Below are 26,124 nucleotides of genomic sequence, written 5' to 3' on the forward strand. Positions count from 1 at the left end.
ACCAGAGCCCTCAAAGTGATTTCTATATTCTTTGAGAAGCCAATGTATGTGTTACTGAAGCCATTCAAAAATTAAAAAAAGAATGTTTTTAATGAGGGCATTAGTTATCTCATGCAACTTGCTTCTCAGGCAGAGTTACATCATCTAGGACCCTTAGGGTTCTTTGAAAGAATGCCCAAGTTTTAGAGCACATGAAACATTTAAAGGTATTTTAAAGCTCAATAATGTGCTTTACATCACAAGGGTGTATGGGTCCTGGTAAGACAAACTGCATCAACTTTGAAGTGGAATTTTATGTGATAGTTTAGAAGATGGACTATATGAATAAGTGAACTTTGGAAACATTCTGAGAATTTCCTGTTGTATAAATATATGCAATCTAGTTATCAAGTGCCTTTGTAGAATGAATTTTAATGACCTGAAGATGCTTTTACGTCCAAGTCTCAAAGTGTTGAGCAAAAGCAGTGGATAACTAATTTGCAGTTCAACAAATCTCTAAGAGAGGTGTATTTTCTTCCACGAAGAAGACTTCAGAAAGAGAATATAAAACCTGCCAAACCGAACAAAGAAGCTCATGCACTGATGCTATCTTTCGGCCTCACTGTGCTTACCCCAGCTAATGCTGCAAGCAGGCAGGTAACAACAGCAGGGCGCAAAAAGCAGCATAGAATAACATTGGAAATATCTTTCCAGACCAGCATTAGCTCTTCAGGGTTACAGAGAGATGACATTAACCAAAGTAGCTTCAAAGAGCTGAAGGAGATTAACGTTTTTCCTCTTAATGATTCTAAAGTGTTATTGAAGGGATCAATAGCTTTTCCTGTTAAACAAGCTGTTTAAATCAAGTATTCCTGGAGAGGAGATAAACCAATCCTGGAAGTAATAGTGGGATTTAATTAGGATTTGAGATTTTCACTATTCATTAATTGATCTGCCAGTCGCACATTAGTTTTAGTGAACTATAAATTTACAACAATAAGACTCCCTATGAAAGGACAAAATTATCTGAGCCCTTTTATCAGTGCCAAAAGGCATAATTTATTATGTGGTCCCCACAGAGACAAATTGCTCATTTCTATACCTGAAGTCACTGTTTTTTCTCAGGGAGAAGGGGAGAGGGAAGGGAGAAACAACTGTTATTTCCTTTCTTTAATAATAAAATAACTATGTCCCATGGTTGTACACATTTTGCTCATTGTTAACCAAGACACGTGGAAAGCTCCTCAACAAAGCAAAACTAAATTAGCAGATATCCAGGTACTAAATTGACAGTGCCAGAGACAATTACTAAGACTTGGCGACTTTTCAGCTGTGCATGGAGTAGTTTTATTTTAAACAAAATCAAAGATCACACCACTGATCTTGCAATCTGACTTGCATATCACTGCACCAACTGCAGATCCAGAATTCAGCCTCACGTATTCAATTGTAAATTCGCATGATCCCCAATCAAACAGATATATAGGAAACTAATTCCTCATTTAGTCCTTCCAAAATTCAGTTCCTAGTGGTTTTCTACACGCAGAAGAGATGTGATACCAATGCTTTCAGCCTGTGTAAATACAATTACTTTATCTGCAGGAACAAGTCACTGATAAGGGGAGCAGCTTCCAGAGGTTTCTTTTTTTTTTGCTTAAACCCCAGTAAGTCAAAGAAATATTTGTTGAAAAGATGCAACCAAGCAAAGCTCTTGGGCAAACACTGTACAGTAGTGCCTGAGCTGGGGGACCCAGGCCCTCACCGTTTCAGTGGGGGTTGCAGCGAAGTTTCAACTGCCAATTTGCTGCTTGTTCTTAGAAAACATCTTCTTTGGGGCACCAGGGGAAAAAAGCTCTCCTTTCTGCTCCCAGATGGACATATTTTTAAGAAGAATGTGTTTTAAACTTTGTCCCATGTTTTAAGGGAACATAGGACAAAGAAATCCAATTAGTTTGTTCTCTGAGAGTCTCAAAATCAAAAGCATTAATCCAGATTATCATGTTATACAGCATTAAAATTAATTTCCTTTTTGTAGCATATAATCATTACTCATATAAAGGCATTAAAAGTAACATTACCTGTGCTCTGTCCAGTTCTTTGAAGGAATGAAAAACATTGTGTGGGCACTATATACTGATTCACTTATATTTGTATTTAGTTTTGTAGCTTCAGAAAATATACATGCAAAGTTCAGATGGATCATTACTGTTCAGATTGTTTTCACTGTTCTTTCCCCTGTATTTCAAGGTTTGATTGATTGAACACTCACTCTTAAGATTTCTTTACTTTTCCTGTGCACACAACATTACCCCTTCCTTCTGCCTGTGAAGATTCGTATCCAATTCAAAGCGTCCTGCTGCTCTGAAAACTTGAGAGGCAGGTGCAGCCACAACACTTGCAAGGCCACAGTTGGTTCTCAGAGAAAGGCACTATTCTAGCACTATTTAAGAAATTTCCCAGATCTAGGGTTTTCCTTATGAATATTTAGGTAGGACAAATAAGACAGATTCTTGACACTTTTCAGACTGCATTTGCCAGCATTCCCCAAACTCTTCCTGTTCTGCCTACCTAAATGTGCTTCCACTGCAATTTATTCCCACCTAAACCGGTGCGGCTCTAATCCTGTTTCTGCTCCCTCCTCTTCCTCTGCAGCTGCACTGGCCGTTGCCCCATGCCGTGGCCTGGGTTGGTAACCAGCAGCGTCCCAGAGGGATGGACAAGGGCTCGAGTGCTGGTGCTGGCATCCCAGCAAGAGCAGTGAGCCCACAGCAGCGTCCCCTCCAGGGATGCTCTTGGGGAGCTGTGCTGTGAGTGCCCTGTTAATCACACACTTTAGTCTGCTGCAGTTTGCTTCAAAGACCATGCAAAACAAGAATCAAAATGAAGGATTTCTTTATCCATCCACAAACGCCTTCACAGCCCATCAAACCGATGTCGTGCCATCTTCATTGACTTCTATGATAACAAGGGCAGATTAGATTTCTGCAGAATACCTGTCAGAGATCCTTGGTCTAATTACAGCCCTGGCGACCACTGCTGCGAGCATCTTGCAGTGGAACAGGGTAATGTGGACCAGTAGATGGAGAAATTCAGGTAGCACATGAAAAAAGCAGACCCATAAACAACAGCAGCAAAACCCTTTTCACAATGGTAAAATGGTGCAAAACCATAGGTAGATGAAACACTGCAAAGATGTTTTCAGTCAGGTCTGTTTCTGAAGCAGGAGTGTCTCCATCAGTGGGCTCAAATCACCTGCAGGGTGTGACTGCTGCCTCCTATCCCAACTTTACATTGATTAATACATTTAAATATAATTACAGGGGGCATTTAATTGTTACTTCTGTACAAGCAAAGTCTGTTATGCTACTCCAGAAGCCAGTTCTTGTTTGTTTGTTTGTTTAGGTTTGGTTTTGGTTTTTTTAGAGTTTATATTCTTCTTTAAGGAGTTGAGCAGCCAAATTGTGCTATGAAGAGGCTTGTACCATTCCCTGGTAGTTCATCAGAAGAGCCGAGGGAATGGTTTCCTCTTATCTCCTTGGAGAACGATGAATGGGAGTGAAAAGCCTCCTGCCAGAAGACAGACAGATGAACAGTCAGTGAAGCAGAGGTGGCTTTTCTTCATGCAGCACGAGCTAAATTAAAGTTTTTGTATTTTATTATCAAGTAACAGTAAAGGTGCAGCCTGTCAACTCCGTTTGATGGTTTATTCAGCCCTTAGCAGGGGAAAACTGGGCTGCTGCCCCAGGCGGGAATCGGAGGAAGGGAGGGAGCTCTCAAGCAGTCAGGCAGCACGGCATCCCAGCCACTACAGGCCTGGGGAAGCTGTCCCTTTCCCCAGCCTCTCTCTCTCCTTCTCTCAAGAGCTTAATGTGCTGTAAAACGTAGAGTATCAGGAAAGAATATACAAAGACTTTGTCAATACAAAAAAAAAAAAAAAATGTACTGTCTCAAAATAATCAGCAGTTACCACTAGATGGCATTTTGCTCCTGAGAAATTTGGAACTCCCAGGTTTCAAATTACTTGTTACAGACAGCAGGAAACAGTAGGAAATGGAATTACTTACCTCATTCGGTTAATAATTTATTATCCATTGTCTTGTATAAGCAAGAAATCACTAACACAAGGTGCTTGCAAATTTTAGGTCTCCTTTATTTAACTATAGCTTGTGACTCTTCAGCCCTCTGCTCAATAGGTAGGGGTTTAAGCTGTAGTCAGCACTTACCAGAAATCTTTCCACGTTTTTAAATGAAAAACAAATGTAGGCCAGTTCAGACTTTGAGCGTGCCATGGAAACCTGCCAGAAATGCCTTGCTCCAGTAACTGTACATAGTATTTCCTGTGTTATTTTTGGATAAACCCTTAATACAGATTGCAGTACAAAAAAATAATTCCTGTTCAGGAACAGAGCAGTTACAACTTGATTATTATGAAAAAATAATTTCATAATATTCACTTGTTAATATTATACTTTGCACCAGTTAATTTTAAGTTCAGCTTGTACGAGCTATGATATACAAGATGACATTTCCATTCTTAATCTTTGCAGGGTACAATGCAGAGCTCCCAGAGGTGCAATGAAGTTCTACTGGGCTCCACCCGGGGTGACACGTAGGTAGCTTAAGCCTCTCAATGTCAGATTAAAACTAAGCAAGAGGATTTCCCTTACTCTGCAGCAAAATAGGAGACTGAGAAGTGAACTATTATCTTTTTCCATAAAAAAGACTAGAGTTCAGTTAACTCTTACTTACAGAAAGTCAAAACACCTTCAATAAATGTATTTAATTTAATTTTGCATGTATGCTGATACACACAATATCATGAAGATGTTTTTTCATTGGATCACCATAAATACTGCTGCTCTTAGCATATAGCAGCCTGTTTAACAGTTCAATACAGCACAATTCAGCAATCAGAATATTGACATAACTTATTTCCCACTGAAATTCTGAAAGGGAAAAAAAAAAAACCAATCAAAAAACCCCAGAACAGAACCCAAAAGATATTCCAAATATGGTCTCTGAAAAACAACTAAGCCTTTTGAGTAATACAAAACTGCATACCAACATGCTTCAGAAATACTTTACTTTCAAGTGGTTTTTTTTTATATATACTTAAGGTATCTAAAGTATAGGTCTCACACCAAGGTCTCTTGCTCCTAACAGGTCTTCAGCTCTGCTGGCGACAGCAGTGGTAGTTGCTGCGAGCCGCAGGCAAGGGGCTGAATGGCTGTTGGTAGATTAGACAAATTTTCAAAATCTTTCAGGGTGGAGGCTTATGGCAACATTCAAATAACCCATAAACACTAATATCGTAGATTTCTGAGCACTTGAAGAATAAAATTGAGTAAAACTTCCCTGCTTAGACTAAGCTACTGTAAGGCTCTAGGTATGACAGTGACTTCTGAGGATTGACTTTGGGCCTTAGGAAGAAATACAATATTGAGTTAGAAGAAAAAAAATTGCGGGATCATGCCGCACAGAATGCCTGTGCATCACTCAGGCTTTCTTTGACTAAATTACGTTCACTGACAGAAGCACTGATGGTGATTAACAGCTGGCTAAATCAGATCCTGCTCTCATACTTGCTTGGGAAGGCCTCATTATAGAAGGAATCTAACTTCACTAGGGTAAAATTAATCTTCACATCTTCATAAAACACCCATAAGTTTCTTTGAAATTGTCACTGTAGGAAAGTTGCTTTGGTTTAAGTCAAATGTTTTAAAAAATGGTGTACTGCAAAATTTTAAGTGGGTCTGTATTGGTTTAGTAGCTATACACGTGCACGCTTTTTTTTTTTTATATAAATTTAGCTTAGTAATATTCTCCAGTAACATGAGCAGGACTGAAATAAATCAATGGACATAGCAAACAAAACTTTACAATCTCTTAAAGTTCGTGTTTATCACAACCTAACTCTGCCAAAGTGGTGTCTTTTTCTAGGTAGACAAGCCCCACGGTATTTTATGCACCCTAAGGAACACATCTGGGTGCCTGGCATATTCTGAAGGGCAGTTATGTTAAGTGGGGGGTGTGTGCCCTTCCCTCATAGGTGAAAACAACAACAAAATCTAAACTAGATGTAAAATCACAAGGGCAGGTAAAGATCATGCGGTTCTTTCCCCAAACAAAATGACTTTGCCAGACCTTTGGAACAAGGAAAAGGCCAGAGTTTATAGCAAACTGGTACTTACGCTTTAAAGAGACCACAGAAGGAGAGCATCCAAGTCAGTATAGCGTGTCTCCATCCCAGGGAAGCCAGTGCTGTGCCATATTAGGTGGAAGTGACAGATACAACTATGTTGACAACTCAGAAAGAGCATCAGTTGTGTCGCAGCTGGAAACAGAGCTCCAGAAGATCTATGGCCAGCAGCCTTCTGACACAGCAGTCAAGAGAGTGCTGCATAATTGATAGAAGAAAAAAAATTAAGTCCTATTAGAATAGGAGCTTTAAAAAGTTTGGGTAAACCATTAGAGACAGCATATAAAAAAAATCTTTTATATATTCACATATATGTGAAAGTCCTAAACTGTAAACTTGAGATTCATTAAATATTCAACAAATGATCAAGTGTTCAAAATGTCACCCAGTGAAATATACAGCCTCTGTTTGGCATTTACAAGGATTATTTATTTTTTCAGCAAAAATCATTAGCTCTTTAAAGCAAATTCTGCTGAAAGGGAGGACAGAAAACAAGAAAACTGAAATAGTAGCCTTTTACTTGTTTTGAAATCATAACCATGCTGACTATAAAGTTTGTTGGCACTTTATAGAGAAGTGGAATGACTTTACTATACATTGTATCACCTTTAAGAGTATCTTTCTCAACACGCAGTCATGAATAACAGGGTGTTTATACTACTTACCTCAAGTGAGATCAAAACATTTCTAACATCGCTGTAAGGATTTTGAAGAGATAGATCATCACAGAACGCCTCTGCGTGTCAGAGAAAAGGGCTGGCACAACTGAGATGCGAAACACAGCACCATCCTGTTCAGAGGGAATAGTGGGCAAATAGCGCGGGCTTTCTTTTCCTCTCCATTTCATTTTCTCAATTTATTCAGAAAGGCAATTTATTTTGTCTGTTGCTAAAGCAGAGGGCTTGTTCTCTCTTTACTTGTCTCCCTTTTCCCCTGATTGGGATCCTAGATGTAGGACGTGGATGTAATTTCCCATTTTATTTTTAAACAGAAACAAATTAGCAGGCTTTTTGAAGTCATTCAGTTTCTCAAATGCATCAGTCAGGTGATTTATCAAGGATAGTATTTTTGCCTTCTAATGGTCTTGACCAAATGATTCAGCTAAAGGGAGGGAAATACTATTTATGTACCATGCCAGTACTAGCTTGCAGTGAAACAAGAGCAGGGACTTTATATGCAGTGGAAAAAAAAATAAACTAGACCTTAACTTTTGTCTTACAGGTAGCTAAACACACCCACCAGACTCATTGCATTCAATCCATCTGGGGACAGAGGGCATTAAATGGAACTGTAATAGCTTATGTTTGTACTTTTATGTATTATGCTCGCCTGAAGCGAGAGTTATGTGAAGAAAACCTGGTTACCTGTAATTCCCTTCCTCGGGGGGAACCTCTGTGTGATGGTGTGCTCATTCCTGAAGCTCATCTCAGCCTCCACTGACAGAGCTCCCCAGGCGACAGAGCAATATCCTTTAAGCTCATTAATTGTAAGTGGGAGCATCACTGGGCCCTGCCGCCCAAAGTGGTTACAAATACTGCCCAATCCCTGATCCATTTGGTTTTAATACCAATAGCAGACACAAACAGAAGCTCCTAGAAGCGTGAATCCTTTTCTTTGCTTCACGCGTTTTGGTACTTTTTATGCTTGTAACCATTTCCAATCAATTTATGCAGCTCAAGCTACTGTTTCTTTAGCTAGGGATTAAAAATAATAAATGTACTTGCATAAATGTTTCACAACACTTTTCAGACTAAGTATTCATTCCCAGATAGAATTCTAAGTAGTTTATTTAAAAATTTAAGAGCCTTCCCTCCCCTCCCCTTCCTCAAAAATGACTGGGAAAAAAAGTGCTTGGAACAACATACATTGTCTTTATAAAAATGATAATAGAAGAGGGATAGAGACTTTGAGCAAGGCTTAAAGTAGAAGGACACAAATTGAATCAAGTTTATGTTTCTTGTTAGCCTATTGGCAGCCATGTAGTTAGACGGTAACTAACCCCACATCTAGGAAGTGAGAAACTCGATAGTTCCACTTTGCAGAATTAAGAAGCCATCAGTGTACAACCTGCACTCATTAGCTGTGCAGAGCATCTGTAATGAAACTCTTTGCAACACTAAAAATTCCATACTGGAGATTCAGGACATCCTTCCAGACCTAAATATGTATCTCATAATGTATCTTCTTCTAGGAAGATGTAAATGTCAAGATTTCGTAAGCTTCTCATATCTATTTTAGCTGAAGCAGATAAGATACAGAGTGTGCAGAAATTCCTTTCCTGACTACCAACTTGAAATGAAAGCTTGCTGTAGAGAGTTAACACAACCAAGAAAGAAAGCAATATGCAAAAAGAGGAAAACCCACGCTAAATATATAAGCACTTTCAGGGGCTCAAAGAAAAATATTTTGAAAAGGAAGAAAGCAAGAACAAGAAAGATCGTGCTCTTAAATGCCACAAAGAAAAAAAAAGTTATTAAAACCTAAAATTTAGATTAAAAGGACAGGAGACTTACTAATAAAGAATATGAAACTTTGAAAATCCAAATTACTTCATGATGGCATCATCTGGATCTCCCCTACACAATGTTATACAAGACATTGGTTAAATAAATCATACCTGTATTCCTGTTGATACAATGGTTAAAAATCAATGTAAAGGGAAAAAAAAAAAGTACTGTAAACCAATTTTACACTCACTGTTCTGCAATGTAAATGAGTGCAGTTCAAATTATTTCTCTACTGAGGGAAGCAACAGGCAGCACATAAATGCAAACAACCTTCATTAGACACATTGTCATGAGTATATTAATCATGTCAAGAAGCATTGCTGAAGTTTCCTTCAGTGCAATTTAACGTACCTTACTTTATTAGGATGCACTTAATTTCACTATGTTTTCCCCTCATTATCATTTATGATGACCAATTAAAATGTTTGTGTCTGTCTCCAAGCAAATTACTTCTATAATTCTGGTAGCTGAAATCACAACTCATCCAACACTTCTGTCATCTTGTTTCATCAGTGTAATATCTTTCTTTGCCCAGCCTCTATTAGCATTTTAAAGAGAAAAGGCTTACTTGGATTGGATAGTGAGGTATAAAACCGGGTCTTCTTACAGTGGAGACATTAAAAAGTGGGTCGGTTTCCCCCCCAGTTGCCCTGTTATACAGCCTTCCTGGTTCTTCCCTTGGAGTGAGAAGCTGAACTCAGAGTCAGAAGAACATAACAAAGCAAAAGAGGCCTTGGGCATTATGCTCATATTGGGCTCAAAACCGCGTGCGGTTTAATTTCCTTCGGTCAACCCATGCAATAAATGCAAATACACAGCAACTTTATCTTTTTAGTTTCCTCCAAAGCCTCTGTATCAGGGTTCTGTCAAGAGCATTTCAAATGATGATATAACAGAATGCGCCACTCCATGTTTCCAACATTCATAAATAAGCCCAAACCATTTTTAATATTCTAAAAATCAAGCGTGAGGGCATATTTTTTTCTCAACCTTTCACAACTGCGAGCAGTTCATCTGTTGTTTCCTGGCTTCATGTAGATTAAGAGCAGATTAAGATACCTGAAGTTAGCTGGAAATTCTGATTACAGAGTGCTCTTGCTGAGGAACTCAGGGCAACCAGAGATGGCTGAGAAACACCTGGGATCACCAAGCTCTGTCTGCAAAATCCTTTATCTGCCAATTACCTTGGGCTCCTGGAATTAATGATACAAGACTTGTTCCTCAGAAGCTGCCAGAGCTCAACTGCAGAGCAATGGAATTTGACTTATTTTCTAAAGAACCGTATGTGTTCTTATTTACATAACGTTACTTTGACATTATAGTAATGACTTCCAGAAAAATGCTGATAATTGCAAGGATGAAGAAATAAGTCTGAAGACAGTGCTGCCTTTTAGAACAATTATAATTTCATTAAAATAGGAACATAACTTAAAGATAGATTTTATTCTCTTTGATGATTTACTCATGCAAACTGCACATAAAAGAAAACAGTACAGTTTGTGAAACATGTCAAACGTAAAGACCCAGAATGCTAAGTACAGAAGTAGTGTGACATACGTCTCAAAACGGAATCCATGGTAGTACGACTAATAACTTTTCTCTATTTGCTGAACACAGATTTTAATGGTTCTTTTTCCAGCCCCACTGTTAAATTCATTCACTGTTTACACATCTCCTATACATGTATGTAGACTTATTTTACAAGTGTGACAGTTTTGTTATAAAAAAAATCCACTTATATAAATATGATTTAAAAGCCTTTGTGTTTAGGAGAGCAAATTATAGTATAATCAATGAGGCCTTAGCTAGTCCACCAAAACTACAATGAAAAGTGACTGTATAGCTTTCGTGCAGAATTCACATTTTGTGCCTTTGCAATTAATTTCCTTCTCACAAGAGGTCCATTGTATTTCACCACCCCGGAAACGTTCAGTAACTGTTACAGCTTTTTATCTTGAAAGTGGGAAAGTAAGACTTTTAAACATATGAGGTTATCAACTCAACTTTCTTAGTTTTAAAATACAAAATATTTAGAATCCCTATTATTTTCATGCTTAAAGCCCTGCAATGATACATATATGACTTAGATACTTCTTTTTCCAGTTTTCATTATAGTATGGTTGTATATATAGTGTAGAAATTATGGTTTTCCTGTGGATCAATTACATTTTTAGATTTAAAACTGAATCAAATAGAAACTTGATGGCACTGACATTTAAAAAACACATAGTATAGTGTGGAGAAGGAAGAGCAAATGAACTACACAACCCATTATAAATGCATTAAATCTTTGTTATATACATAATGGAAACCTGCTTTACTGCCAGTTGCTACTATGCATCTGTTTTTGCTATTATACAAAGTTTTCCGACTTGAAAGCACACATCTACTTTTTTTAAACAACTTAATCTATTGTAAAATATTGTACTGTATTTTGAACATGAGTACAGAATCAAAATAGATAATGGCACATTTAAAAAACTCAATATCCTACAGATGATTGGATAATGAGAGAGAGTGTACCTACAATCATCTCATCAGAAACAAACTACATCATGGAATGTTAGTTATCCAAGTTCGCACAGTAAATAACATTTTAAAACTGCAATCACCTATCAGCCAGCATCACATTGAAGGCATCTTTAAACATTCAAGCAAAAGACTGCTGGCATTAACTACGGAACCATTCTCACGCACACACCACACACACCACGTTATAATTACATTGTTTCCAAGATACGGTAGATACTGATTTTTTTTTTTATCCCACAAGAAAGGTATCAAAATTTTTGCTACTAAAAGATGACAGTGCTTACACGAGAATTAAGTACAAGTTAGCTTGCAAATACAAGACAATGACAAAAAAAAAAGTCTTGAGTTGTCTGAAGAAGGATTTTAGGCTTTTCTGGCATCCAAAACCATGAGTAAACTCCTTAGTCTGCGACTCAAAAATCCACAAAATATCAACCTACTTTGGAATACTAAGTATTCCGTATTTGATAACCCTGTATTTTACAATATGCTTACTGGTTTCAGCCTAGCAACAAAGAGTAGTTATAGATATCTATTCTGACTGGAGAAATAAAGCTCTCCTCCCCCCCAGAATGAAAGTGTTGGAGGGGAAAAAAAAAAACCAACCCACCTGACATCAATTTAAAATAAAAAAATCAAATCTATTTAGTAATGATCCTCATCTAGGATAGGTATGTGCATAAGAGTACTGTATCTCATATACTGTACTGGCCCTATTACACAAATTAAAAACCCCAACAGTTAAAAAGCCAACCAAAATGCTATACATAAAACAACCCAAACATTTTTCTCCCAATGTTCTTCCTCTCATAATGTGCAAAACAACAAAAAGGCAAAAAGACTAAAAGCAAATTTACTGTTACTGTCTTCCTCTTGCCTAGTGCTTTATGACCTTGCTCACGTTACAAAGTCAATAGGGACTATGCAGAACTTTGGTATAAAAATGTCACATAATATTACCATCACAGTCTTGGGGATGACCTTTAGTAATTCACCCCAATGTTTGTTGAAATAATACCAAATTAAAAATGAAATAAACCACATTGTACTGTACACACACTTTACACATTTAGCACAAAAAATAACTAATAAAACTAATACTTAAAAAAAAAAAGTCTTTTGCAAAGAGACTAGAACTGGTTGCTCTGTCTCATCTTCACCTGCCAATCATTAAAGCCAAATTTAAGTTGGATTTTTAAAAATGAATAATTTTAAGCTACAATTTCTCCTAGATGGAGACTGGTCTTTTGTTGATTTCCCTTTAAAGTCACAAATGTATATCTAAGAAACTGAAGCAATGCAAGTTTTTAATCAACTTCCTGTAGGCTGGGACTGGGAGGGAGGCGCGATGACGATCTGGGAAAGCACCGGCTCCGTGCTCTGGTCCGCCATCTGGGTGAGAACCGAGGTGGCCACTGCTTCTGCCTTGGAAGTTGAGCTGACGCCGTTGGAAGTGCTGACAGAACTGTGCTGAATGGCCTCCGTGTGTGGACTGCTTGGCACTGATATGTCTTCCGAACTGTCATCTTTATCTGCAGCTGAAGAAGAAAAATTAATTTTTTTCACCCCCCCGGAATGCACACCAACATGTCCCAGGTAACCCTGAATAATTAAAATTCATGGTGTAACGCTGCACAAATTACAAAACAATCTTATTATCATTTTTAAAAGAAAATACTACTTTGTAAGCAAAAAAATATGGACCGTACTACGGAATATTCAGGAAATAAGAACATTTTCACATCTTCAAAGTCAAGATTAAAAATTGTCTGATTTACTGCCTAGTAAATCAGCTGATGGGTACCAGGCCTAATTCTAATGATGAATGCTCATGTCAATAAACACTACTTACAGATTAAAAATGCTACCAGATCTCTTGGTGCTATGTGAAAAGGCTTTAGATTTTTAACATGTCGTTTACTGTGTTTGCTTAGTACCGAAACAAGAACAGTTCTGTGTTCAGTAATTAATACTTGTGATCATGGATACGATATCTGGAAAAAGAAAATATTATTTAAACCACTATATTAATTGGACAATACTTCCACAAATTTTCAATCCACATAAGCCTACTGTTTTTCACTCAAAAATGAAAGTATCGGCACCGAATTTAATGATAATTTTTTTTACCACTTTGTGCTACTTCATGTTTTCAAGTATTCTTCACAATAATTTTATATGCTGACTTAAACACAGTATACAGACAGAATATTGGAAGTCCCTTTTAAAATACTACTGACTATTGTATAACATAACAATATAGAAAGATACATGCAAACATAGCCAGAAGCAGCACAAAACCATTGCTTGTGACACAGCAATGGAATAAAGCTTGATTTTCTCTAGACTTGTCTTTGCAGCCCCTTTCAGATTTGCTTGAGATTGGCCTACAAATTCAAAAGTTACCCCAGGGAAGAGAAGGGACAGGGAAGGATGACACTAACACTAAGAGATGAACACCACTGTGCTACTACTGCCTTGTTTCCAGAGGAAACCAGGCTAACAGCAGCTACTAAAAGGAACACTAAGCATGAACAAACAATGATGAAATGAAGTTTATGATGTACTGAAGTTTATATGACATACTAGCTATGGGTAAGAAAATTCACTATATTAGCAAGTCAAGTCCCCAGTATAAAGCTCTTCAAGCAATCCCATGCATACTAAGAACACACTCCTCTTCGAAGGCTGAAAACAACAGTTTTATTACTGACTGCTTCTGGGAAAGAATTATATGGTCAAAAAGGATGGGTAAGCAAGCAAAACTGCTATATTTTTAAGAAATACTGCCTACATGAACAAGGCACCTCTACTACAAGAGCATGGACATAATTGTTTGAAAGTATCATAATGTTCTCGTCCATGAGGTCAACTATTTTACAGATACTGCATTTTTTCAAAAACAGATCATTCAAGCATTAAAGGAGATAAAGGCAGATGCTACTGAGCTAGGTCTGCTGACAACTACCACGTATCCTAAGGTTACATGGTAACTGTATACAGCAAGAGAAAGAAAATTAAGATACTTCTAAGGACATCTGTGATCCTTAGTAGGAATTTGCCCATTCAAGAACAGGAAGAACATAAACGAGTACCATTTCAGTTAACACTATTAACTTAATTATTAATTAATGTTTCATCTTTGCTAAGCACCTCTAGCAAGCCCTACAAGATCTCATGTAAAAACATGTAAGGAACACATGCAAATTTTGTTAAAACCAGAAACTCTAGTGCCACTTCCTGAAAAATACTGAATTACTAATTATGAGTGGCATGTTCTTCCCCCCAGAATGAAATGGCAGCAAGTGGGACAACATGTATCCAATAGTCTCCCCTCTGTAACACCTGCTCCTCCTCTTCAAAGCTGTTGTTCCTATTACGCTTCTTTTGCTGATCCCCGATTTCCTTGTTGGCCAAATCCTCCTTATTCTCAAGAAAAAGGGCTAGTTTTAAATGCTACAAGCCAGAGATAAAGAAGAAGCAAAGTAGATCATTTTCTTTCAGCCAGAGAAGGAAGTCTTCCATTATTCAATATCCCTTAACATGTATGTTGTTAACTCAGAAGGAATAACAACACAGTGGTAAAAAAAATGAGAAAAGTTGGATTTTCTGATATTGATGGGCTCAGGAAGACCATATATGCAATGGAAGAAACAGTTACAAGAATATTTATGATCACCAACGTGCAATAGAAGTTTTCATATCATTGAGCAGACAAAGATCCTGTGCTGAAGAGACAAAAGCACACGGTTCCGGTATTTTCAGACGGCAGGGGCTAGAAGTGGGGGGGCTTACAGCAGACAGGTGAATATGAGTGATACAAACCTAACACTAGTTTACAGTAGTACCTTTGACTGGAAGTGTAAATCTGTGCAATAACTATAAAGTAATATTTAGAAATGAGGTGCTGCCCTAAAGAACAGCTATTTAGATTTCCTTCCTTATGTAGCACCAACTTTACAGGAATAGCAGCCAAAAACTGAATACAGAACTCCATTTGAAGAATTAAAACCAAACAAGAAAATCTACTCAATGAATATAGTAGATACTTAAAGTCACCGCGTTACAACGGTGACTTGTTTTCTTGAGCCTGAAGACTTTTAGAAGAACGCAGGAAAATCATATTTAAATTCCGTCAGATTTTTTTTTCTTTTTCCTTAGTTGACCAGAGAATTGCCAGGCTCAGGACTGTGGTTTCGAGAGTGCAACTGATACATACCAAAATTGTATTGCAGCTAACAATGTAGAACAAAGCCTAGGAATTTTAGCTTTTTAGTGGCTCCCCCAGCTTTGCCTCAAATGAAGGAAAACGAAGGGTCCGAATTAGAAATGAATCTACAGAAGTAACACGTGCTGTACATTAGAAGGCTGAAAATTTGCAGACCCCTCTCCTGAAGGTTGTGTGGCTCCTACACAGGCTGGAGGAGGAGTGACCTATTTTGGTAATGGGCTACATGGGCCAGACTGAGAAACAGAAAAGATTTTAAAAAATACCGAACAAAGCACAGAGGAGACTTACTTCTTAGCAGTGCTTACCAATAGCTTTCAGTAAGGTAAACAAAGAGAGATTTCAGTCTTCAGAAGAAAAAAACCCACCAAAAAGAAGGGGAGCGAGTGTGCAAGCATTGACGTGATCCAAAACTTCCTTTTTGTCCCCTGATAAGCACTAGAAAGGAAGCCTCATGGTAATTCTCACCTGGCCATCCATGGACTATAGAGGGACTGAAGCCTAGAAATGCTCATTTCCAGCGAGTTGGCCTTTGTGAGTATCCCCTGCAGTCACCGAAGGACTGTTGCCTGTCCAGAACAGGCTGTAGGAACATAGTCGTTTGAGTGGTTCCAGTTATTTGAGGTCTGAAACTGGTTAGTCATCTTTTACCATTTCATTAACACTAACTAGAGAAAGAACACAAAAACCCCATTTACCACCACCTACATTTATCTTTCTTTATATGCAGTTTTCTACAAGTGTTCTTGAATATTACCATGTCCTTTTGAAAAATATGGAAGAATACCTAAAACACCCTTTTCAACTTTTAATTTTTACAACTCTGATTTTCACAACGTATTTTCTTCTCACAAGTTTTCACCTTTTCCTCCTCCAAGTCCAGAAAAAGTCTGAGAAAATATAGGAGTATTGCAGAAGACTTTTAGAAATAATCTGGTACAGAAGAGCTAAAATGAAAAATAAATGAACAGCATTTAGATTTCTCCTATACACACCACTTTTTTCCTTTTACCCCTAATGTTTAAAGATGCATTCAGAACCAATAGCATCCTTCTCTGGGAAATACAAAAATGTACACTGGCTGAAAACTCAAGCATTGCAACAGAAATTCATTCATAATACCTCAAAGTAGAATACCCATTTTTCTGTTTTCTCTGTCCTGATGACATCCTCTTTTGAAGCAAGCACAAGACTTTTTAAATAAGGAAAATATGATCTCAAGAACAATCTTAGAAGAAGAAAGGGTTATCTGCACTGTTGTGCTTTTTACCTGGCCCGAGATAAAAACGCGCCTGGGAAATCCAAAAAACCTTAAAAGGTATGTAAAAGCAAGTGCCAAAAATACCCTGAAAAGCAATAGATTACTTGCGTCTCTTTAAGTGCATCATACCTGAAACCCCACTAAATTGTGGACTTAGCTGCTAAGACACAGTCTGCATGGTATGAACTAGCACTGCCTCAGCAGTGCACAATATTCAGCACTGCAGGAGCTCTGTAATCTGGTGTCTTCAATTTCTTCCACAGAGACAGACTGTTAAATCACTTAACACATTTTTGAAGTAATTCAACTTAGATTACTTGATGAACATAAAATGTTTATTTAAAAATACTTTCTATGGCATGAGGGTATGCCACTTAACCAACATGCTTTCCTAACAATATTCACGTGGACATAATGTGACAAAATCCATTTAGAGGGATGGCATTACCACTATCATTCTTGTTGAACTTTGACTTTCAAGAGACTTTTCAAGAAACTAGGTGAGCTATGCTTCCAATCTCCTTGCTTACTATTTTTTTTTTTAAAATCTCAAATGTAGGCTTTTCTCACCACTTAGTATTTTAGTTGTTCTTATTTTGCATTCTTTGGTAAATTAGGAACATTAAAGTCCTTTTCTGAGGGCAGAAAATAAGTATTACTGAACAGGCCATTCCTTAATTCTTCAACAAAGAAATCCTTAGCATGTAATTAACTTGCCAGTTTAAGATTTATGTTTGAGTATTTTTCATGCCAATTCAGGAACACGCATCCTCAAAACATCAAAATTCAAGAAACCTACAGTTCTCCGTTTTTTTGAAAAACCTTGCATGCATAATGTTATCCCCTGGTAGCTACCGTATGAAATTATGTTGTTCTGTCAGATGGGAGCCATAATGGCCTCATCCCTGCAGCAATCATTGTTAATATAAATCCCAAACATATTTCTATACTGTTCCAATTTACTCCAAGATGCTATTTTCCATCTTGTCAAAATGACTGGAGATCGAAGGACCAAGATTTATAAGCTCAGAACTGACAAAATCAGTATTCTACATATATATAGCAATAGAGAGTTGCTAAATCTCCTGAATCTTTTAAATTAAAAAATATTGCCCATTCTGATGAAATTGCTTACAATGACTACAAGTAAAGATGGTGGCCATTAAGTTTTATCGCAAGCACCTGAGGATCTGTTTGCATGCAATACAAAATGTTCCTTTATTCTCCTGAATTACTGACACTGGCAAATTAAAATGAAGTGGCTACATATGGCAGAAACAATCTTCACATTTACAAATATCCTGAAATATCACTAAATCATAAAAACGAAAGCTGTGGGTTATATATTATGAATGTTGCCTAATGCATTCCCAGCTCAGTTATTTGTAACAAATTTGTGTACAATGGACAAAATTGGCCATTTATTCTACAGCAGCAGCAGCTGGTTCTGGCACTGTGTATCATATCCAAAAAGGAAGTTACAAGTCAGGAAAGCATACTTAACCTTTCAAATGCTGGAAGGATGAAAAATCAAATGAGCAACTTCAAGGAAAAATATGTATTAGAAAAAAAATGCTGCTCAAAAAAATGCTATTCCCCCCAGTATTAGAATCGCTTTTTAAAATATCCTGTTTATAGAAAAGTGTTCGCTTAATGGGGAAAGCAAAACAATCTAGAAGGCATTGTACAGTAGGAGCCATGAACCTGCATCTGATTATTTTAACGGCTTGACTGATTCTGGATGTTATGGTAAATGAGGACAGCTGTTATATTACCTCTACTGAAATCTCATTACGATGAAGAAAAAACCCGCGAGGACCTTTCACTGTACTAGGCTAAGATAAAGTATAAAAAATGGTTTATCCTGTGCTCTTAATACTTTAATTATATTTTCAAAAGCAGGTGTAGAAACTGATAGTCCTTAAATGCTAATTATCATATGCATTTATTAAACCAACATAAAACCGTCAATGTTATGCAACACTTCAACTGGAAAGACTTAAAAAATATATTTCTGCATATCACATATTCATTCCTGTCTTCCAATAACATTTGAGATTTAAAATAAAAATCTTTAATGTAATATTAGAACTGCACCTCTCGATTTTAATGTTCACTCAGTTCACTTTGGCAGTATTTCATTGATGCAGCCTAAGGCTATAGGTAATGGAACATTACTCACTATGATAGCCAGATTTCTTCTGCATGGCGGTTACAGGGCAATCTTTATGAGCCAGAAGAAGCTGTTTCAGCTGTGCCACTTCATTTCTCAGCAGGGTGACTTCATTCTAAAGGAGAAGAAAGTTACGTACTTTACCGGGATCAAACTACACAAATTTTGAAGGTAAGTATTAAGTTTTATAGGATTTTCAGTTGTTCATTTAGGGGTAGATAAAATACAAGAAGTTTCCATTTGGTATATATTGAAAAATGTATACATTTCTTCTATCTCAGAATACATAAATATTAGCTGAAACTTGGCTAACTCTATTTTATGATTTTCTTAAACTAGGAAATGCTTTTTCTGAAAATACAACATATGATTTTTCAGTTTACAGATGCAGAGTCTACATATAGTCTCATTTACATGATGCGGGTACTGTAAGACTCTTCTGCAAGGTTTTGTGATTAATTCAAATCAGAGTAAACCTACATTTAACTACCCACATTTTAACAGATGCCACAGCAAACATTAAAAAAGGTTAAAAAAAAAAATAAAATCAGTGAATGCAGAATTATTTTTGGTGACTCTGGACTTTGAAAATCTCTGGAAAATAATTTACCGATTGTTGATTTCCATACTAATTTTCTCTTTGGCAACCCTACATAAATGTGTTGTATGAAGGAATCATTGATAATAATGACAAAATCCTGAAATGTCAGCTTATGTCACCAGAGCGGAGTGTAATCTAAGAGACAGCACCTGCAGAATCTAGTGACTGGGTTCTTTCCCAGGTTGTGCCTTTCCACTACTGGGTGACCTTCAGCAAGGTCATTTTACTTTGTGCTTCAATTTCCCCATTTGTAAACTGGAAGACAGTGATACTTACCTTCCCTGTAAAGCAGTTTGATATCTACAGATGAGAAGCACTACAGAACTGCATTATGTGACAATCCCAATTAAAAATGGTATGGCATTTTGAAAGATGCATTTTCACTTTAAACAGTAGAAAAATCTTTACGTATCTACAGAATCAAGTTATCTGTAATGCTTTGTGATCCACATATCTTGTCATAATATGCGTTTTTCATGGGTTATTTTATATATAAATCCTTTCCTTTGATAGTTGAAATTACTTAAACATAAGAACCTTTGCATATTAACATAACATACCACACACATGACAATTGTTTGGTAAATGCATATGTTTACATGTTTTGGAGCAAGTTAAAGAAAAAACAAACACAGGAAAATTGGATTGCAATTAAAATTATTTGGAAAAAATAAAACATGAGAAAGTCAACCTGTTTACTCGCAAGCTAGAAATAAAGCTATGCAGTCAGAGAAGTGATTAATTACAACTAAAAGGATTCCAAAGTAAAGAAAGTAAGTTTTAAGAACAGAATTTATTAGGTTTAATTACACTAAGTAACACAGCTTATAAATACTGTTACTAAAATACCAGACTTTAGAACCAAAGTTCCTCTTTGTAGCCTCTCTCTCCATTTAGAAGACAAAAAGTTTCAAGCCTTTATACTTGCAAAATCCTCTTAAGCTATTAAGGACTACTTTTCTATTCAGTTATTTTATTGTATCAAATATCTCTTCTAGAAACTTTATATTTAGAACAAAATTGAGAGCTGAAAGTAAGCCAAAAATCTGACTTCGTGGATGTTTCTAATGAAAGAAAAATGTGATTGCACATAAAAAAGGTTGCAATGAAAAAAACCCATACAAAAACCCCACAAATTCTCTAACCAGCTGGCATTACATGTCCTGAAATCTTGGGCTGTTAAGCAAGCACACGACTTCTGCCTCCAGCTCTCAGTCTCCTTTTAGTTCATCATGCTATTTACTGAGTAGCCACAAATCTGGATGCCAAGCAGGCAGCTGCACAGAACTGACATTGCTGGGGGGGAAGACTGGGGGGTAAGTGCTGATGTAGTTTTGAGACACTTCTTGATAATCTACAGAAGCAGCAACATCCAAGAATACGAAACTTACTTCTGTTAGTTCAAAGGAACGTCGACAAAATAAGTGATCTCATCAGGAAAAGTTTTTCAGAAGTTTTCTACCTGCATCTCCCATATTTTAAGGAAGAATTTTGTACACAAACACCATATGTAAGTATGAAGTGGATGTTTATGAGTGTAAGTAAGTAAAAGTTTATGAAAAACTTGAAAAGGAAGTTTATAGATTAGTGTCAGTTGTATTATACAAAGTCAGAATTTCACTAACAGAAATAGAAAAAGCAAGTATCTTATCCTACTTTAAAGCAGATTTGAAAAAAAATGGAAGAGCATTTCTATACTAAAAAAGTTGAGGTATTCTCATTGAATACACAGCTAGCATTGTTATTAACACAAAAACTGTGTGCCAACAGTGCTATGTGCCACGCACAAATCATTCCTGAAAGTAGAACAGAGTATGTCTGCAAGACACTTGATACACGGAATGTGACAGAAAGGCAATCCATGCTTGTTAGTTCCATACTACCAGTAAGAACAACTTTAACTGGCAATAAACGGGGGGTTGTTAGAACCAACTCCTATGCGCATCGTAGTTTCTTACCATGTATGTGACAATAGCAAGTCTTTCCATATCATTCAAAACATGTTAACATGTGACTGTCATTTAACACGTGGTTAATATGCTGACAACAGGCTAACAAGAAACACATGGAATAAACACTTCAACAGTTGGCATGAAGAAAGATTTGTTCAAGTTTTCACACTGAAAAAGTCCTCTTCATTAACAAGATATCAAGTCAAGCACAGGCATCAACATTTCTTTAAATAAGCATGAAATATACCTCACATGCTGTCTAGAAGAATTTTTATGTTCCCACATTTCAAAATGCGCTAACATTAGAAAACAGGTTTCTGGAGGAAAACATATCTATTTTTACCTGCACTCCATTTTTCAAAAGATACTTTCCCTTCTTTATTCTTATGAAGGTACACCACACAGTGTACAATATGTTCTTCTCTATCTGCCTATTTCTCCCTGGATCCAAAATACATATGTAATAGTGGGATCAGATTAACCCTTACTCAGCAAGGCATGGGACAATATTTGTGAGGTATATTTGCCAAAATTATCATCAGACAGGTAAGTGTGACTTATGGGGATGGGGGATTGTCTGTGGCTGAGTTAAACACTGCTCTTCGTGCTTCTTTTTGGACAACTTCAACAAGATACCCCTGCCCACATGGCAAAGGACCTTTACTTACAGGCGTTTCTTTCACAATTTAGCCTTCCCAAAGCAGCTTCTGCAGCATTAGTACAAACCACCACTTGATTGCTGATCCTTTAAAACCTACAATGACCTCCTGAGGAAGACAGGCCATTCTTCTACTAATACACTGCCCTCTAAGATTATTAAAGCAACAAGGACCAAATGCAGATTGCATACTGAACTTTGGCATCTGATCCTGCAATACGGCCACTGGGGACACACTGTCAATACTTCCTTAATGTGTTATATAGCATACTATACCTTGCAAGGCACAGAGGCAATACAATGTGCTATATAAAATTTAAGATGAATAAACAAGTCAACATATTAATAGAAAACACAGTCCACAAAAAGCAAACAGTAAATAAACTACAAAATGTTGGAAGCATGGAAAAAAACTATAATAAAGGCAGCCAACCTAACCTAAATACATTACTGGTGTAATGTAATAGGTGGAAATTTTCCCTTAAGCAGAAATTTGAAAAATAATGCTTCATTAAAAAAAGATTACATTCAAACATTAACTTCTGCCTACTTTCATCTTTTAAATCTACAGAAAATTGAAAACTATGGAACAAAATATATGTATCAACCAAGTAAATCTCTTCAAAATCTGTAAGTACTGTTAGAGAGTTTTCAGTCTTAAAAACCTTGACATTGACATTAGAAGCTTTGACACAGACATTTCAAGAAAGCTACTAACTGCATTGAAAGAAGTCAGAATTGTTATGTGAAGCAATGCAATGTAGTCATTTTGGTATTAACCTGCTTTTGGAAATGAGACATCTTTGTAAATTCAGCTGAGCAGGTCATTTAGACATTAAACAACATATGAACTACTAAACCGTAACACTCAGTCTATAAAACTGTACTAAGGCAAAACTCCAAACTTATTAAATTTACTATTAAATTTCAAGTAAGTAATCATGGGTCATTACTGACCACTATGCTGATCAGCTGTATTAGCCCGTCAAGTAAAGACTTATTATGGAAATATAGGATTGATTAATGTTTCCACATAAAGTACAGTTTAATTATTTCTCTGACATTCAATTTTCTTTACAAGTCATTCTGTTCTTCACAGCTAACAGTTTTGCTTTTGGCAGACCGTAAGAAAATTCTTTTTCTTGAATTCACTATTACTGTGTTAACTCTTGGAAATCTGGAAATCTTTTGGTCATGGTACTTACATCATTTTTGGGTATAAAAATGGGTATGTATAAGTTAAAGGCAGTTCATATAATACCAAAAATTACGTTCATTACAAAAAAAAAAAAAAAAAGAAGAAATATAGCCAATCTGTTTGTTCTTTGATTTTCTTCTTGTAGATCTATCTTCACTTGTTTCTTAGATTATTTAAGCCATAGTGCTACAAACCATTTTTTAATTAATAGATTTACAGCGAGGATTGTGACTGCATAAAAGGAGCAGGTCTTAAGCCTGAACAGGTATGAGAAGACTATATAATAGCAAGAAATTTAACTAATGCTGGTGCACAGAAAACAATTCCACGTTGTGTGCTTCGGTAAGAATTTCTCACATTTTACAGTCTGAGATGCTGAGTATTTTTAAAGACATGAAGACAACTGATAGACACACTCTAATTTTGATTACATGATAAGAAGTAATCTCAACATGCTCTACTTCCCTGTTGGTTAAACTAGCACATTTTCTTTATCAAACAGCATGAAAAAGGAGTTTTAATAGGAAGGAAAAGATCTGTGAATTTGACTCAGCAAACAGCTCTGATGAAAGAAAAAGTGAAACTTTTAACATATCAAAATACTTTCCATTGCATTTTCTAAATGAATGTTTCGTTTAGGAAATGACATCATTTTTCCCTTCTGTAATTTTCGAAAAAAAACTTTCAGACTTTTCATTTTGAAACAATACCTTATGCCAATTCTCACGTGCTGCTGGCAAACATTAAGAAAGCATGCTTTAATATTTAATAGTAGTTTAAACAAAAGGGTCATGGATAGTTCTATAGGGCGAAAAGTGTGTCCACGTGTCAACTTCCCAAGATTGACAACCTCAGATGAGGTGGAAAAATGACTTGCAACATACACTAGACTACCCTCTTACAGTATACTTCCCTCCCTATAGGATTTACGCACATTGGGAGGGCAGCGTGGTGAAATTTGCACTGCCGCTGCCTGTGCTGTACCTGTTCTGTGGACAAAAGAGGCCTTCAGTTTCCAGTGATGTCAATCTGGCACCTTTCACGAGCACTACATTCACTTTAAAGGAAAAAAAGTGAAGTTAAAATGAACCAAAGGAAATCAAACCAAATCTTATTTAAATAACTCAGGCTGTGGTACAAATTATTAAGAGCAAGATATTTTTAAGGTAAGGCTATGACTTCACTCATAAGCCTTTACTCCAAGGCATCTCGTCATCCTTGTTTAGTATCACAGTCTGAAGGTTATTTAAAATGGAACAAAGGACAAAAGGGTATGATCCTAAAGTTTACACATCTTGAAATCTGAGTATTTTCTTATATTCTTATTTTAACACTATATGCAATTAGTGCCGAATTTTCAATTTTGACCTGAGCCACCAGTTACAAAACCGTTTATGTTTCTGATTTCATGCAAAGTTTACGTTCCATTGATCCAGGATCACTGTCTACGAATGGAAAATCGTTCATTTTTACTTGAAATAAAAAGTATACCTGTAACTGGCCATTTAGTGAGCTCAGGTCCTCGGCTTTTTTCTCCAATGACTGCACCCAGACTTTCCGTTTCTGTCGGCATCTGGAAGCAGCCGCCCGATTTCGCTCCAGAAACTTTCTTCTTTTCTCATCAGGGTCTTCATTGGCAGCTCTTCTTCGCCGACCACCTGTATTTGGTGTTTGTGGTGTAGGCTGGGCTGGTGATGCCTGAAAACAGTAACAAGTATTACAGAAGTTAACAATATAATACTATTCATGACTTAACCCACAGCACTAATATAAAAACGCACCGCATCTTGAGAAAAGCATTCACAACATTTCTAAATACATTCAGGTGATATGCACTTCTTCTGGGGAAAACAATGTCACTTAGCTCTATAGCTATGTTTTAAAAAAGAATGCTGTGTTTACATTCCTTGTCATTTTACATTTTTAATCATGGCTCTAGCTTTGGTTTAAAATTGCACTAGAGGAAGCCACTCTCTTCACATTTACACGTGAAGCATGACATTTACATTTGGCAACTGAATAAAGCTTGGAAGCAATACTTCTTTAGATGGACCCTCAGACATTCTTCTACCAATTCTGATGACACAAGTATTTACAAGAGGTAAACGTAAAAAAACTCTTCCACCCAAAATACCTTTTACAAGTTACATTTAGAAGGAAATAGATTTTCTACTTTTGACCCTTCCCAAATACTCTTCCCACAAACCTAGTCACAACTGAAATACTACACAATTGTTTATGCCCAGCACATAGAAGCTGTTTGACAAACGTTGTCAATGATCCCTGGATCTCCAGATAGCCATTTCCTACTTGTTGATGTGTTCCCCGCTGCTCCATGCCAATTTCCCTTATATGCACCCACATGTTATGACAGCATCAAAATATTTCAATATTTTAAATTATACATTATACTCCTTTATAGCTGTATATAGACCCTAGGCAAAGACTTAATGAATTATGGTAACAATATAATGGATCTTAAAATACTTTAAAGTGATAGGATAGACAGCATATAACTGTTTACACGACATACTCACAGGTGCACCTGCATATTCAGTATAGCACAGGAAGAAAGTTTTATTTTTAAGTTAAAAGCACCAAACACATATCAGTGGGCATATCGATTTGGCATAAATTCTAGATAGCCAATAATAAGAAGTACCCTGGGAACTCAAATTATCCTTTTAGGAATGAAACACTTGTAATTATTTTTGTTTTAAATACTTATTATAAAGTAACCACAAAATAACTAAACAGCAAGCTTTTAATCTTGAAAATTTTGCTATATGATACTATGAAAATATTCTTTTAAAAAACGTAAGATAGCACGGGAGAA

At 36.6% G+C, this 26,124-nt stretch overlaps 1 protein-coding gene across 3 annotated transcripts in view; it reads right to left on the bottom strand.

Moving 5' to 3' along the window:
- Positions 1 to 10,070: 10,070 nt before the first annotated feature.
- Positions 10,071 to 26,124, bottom strand: part of ATF2 (activating transcription factor 2) — a 50,292-nt gene continuing 34,238 nt past the window's right edge. For 2 of the 3 annotated variants that reach the window (XM_074144779.1, XM_074144782.1), the window contains 3 exons: positions 24,780 to 24,986; positions 18,889 to 18,994; positions 10,071 to 12,755 (listed from right to left, as the gene is read on the bottom strand). In XM_074144779.1, coding sequence (XP_074000880.1) covers positions 12,529 to 12,755; positions 18,889 to 18,994; positions 24,780 to 24,986 — 540 coding nt within the window. In that variant the 3' untranslated portion in view covers positions 10,071 to 12,528. The remainder of the gene's footprint in view (positions 12,756 to 18,888; positions 18,995 to 24,779; positions 24,987 to 26,124) is intronic. The other variant, XM_074144781.1, reaches the window with a different exon arrangement.

This window comes from Numenius arquata, chromosome 3 (genome assembly GCF_964106895.1).
Source record: "Numenius arquata chromosome 3, bNumArq3.hap1.1, whole genome shotgun sequence".
NCBI classification, from domain to species: Eukaryota; Metazoa; Chordata; class Aves; order Charadriiformes; family Scolopacidae; genus Numenius; species Numenius arquata.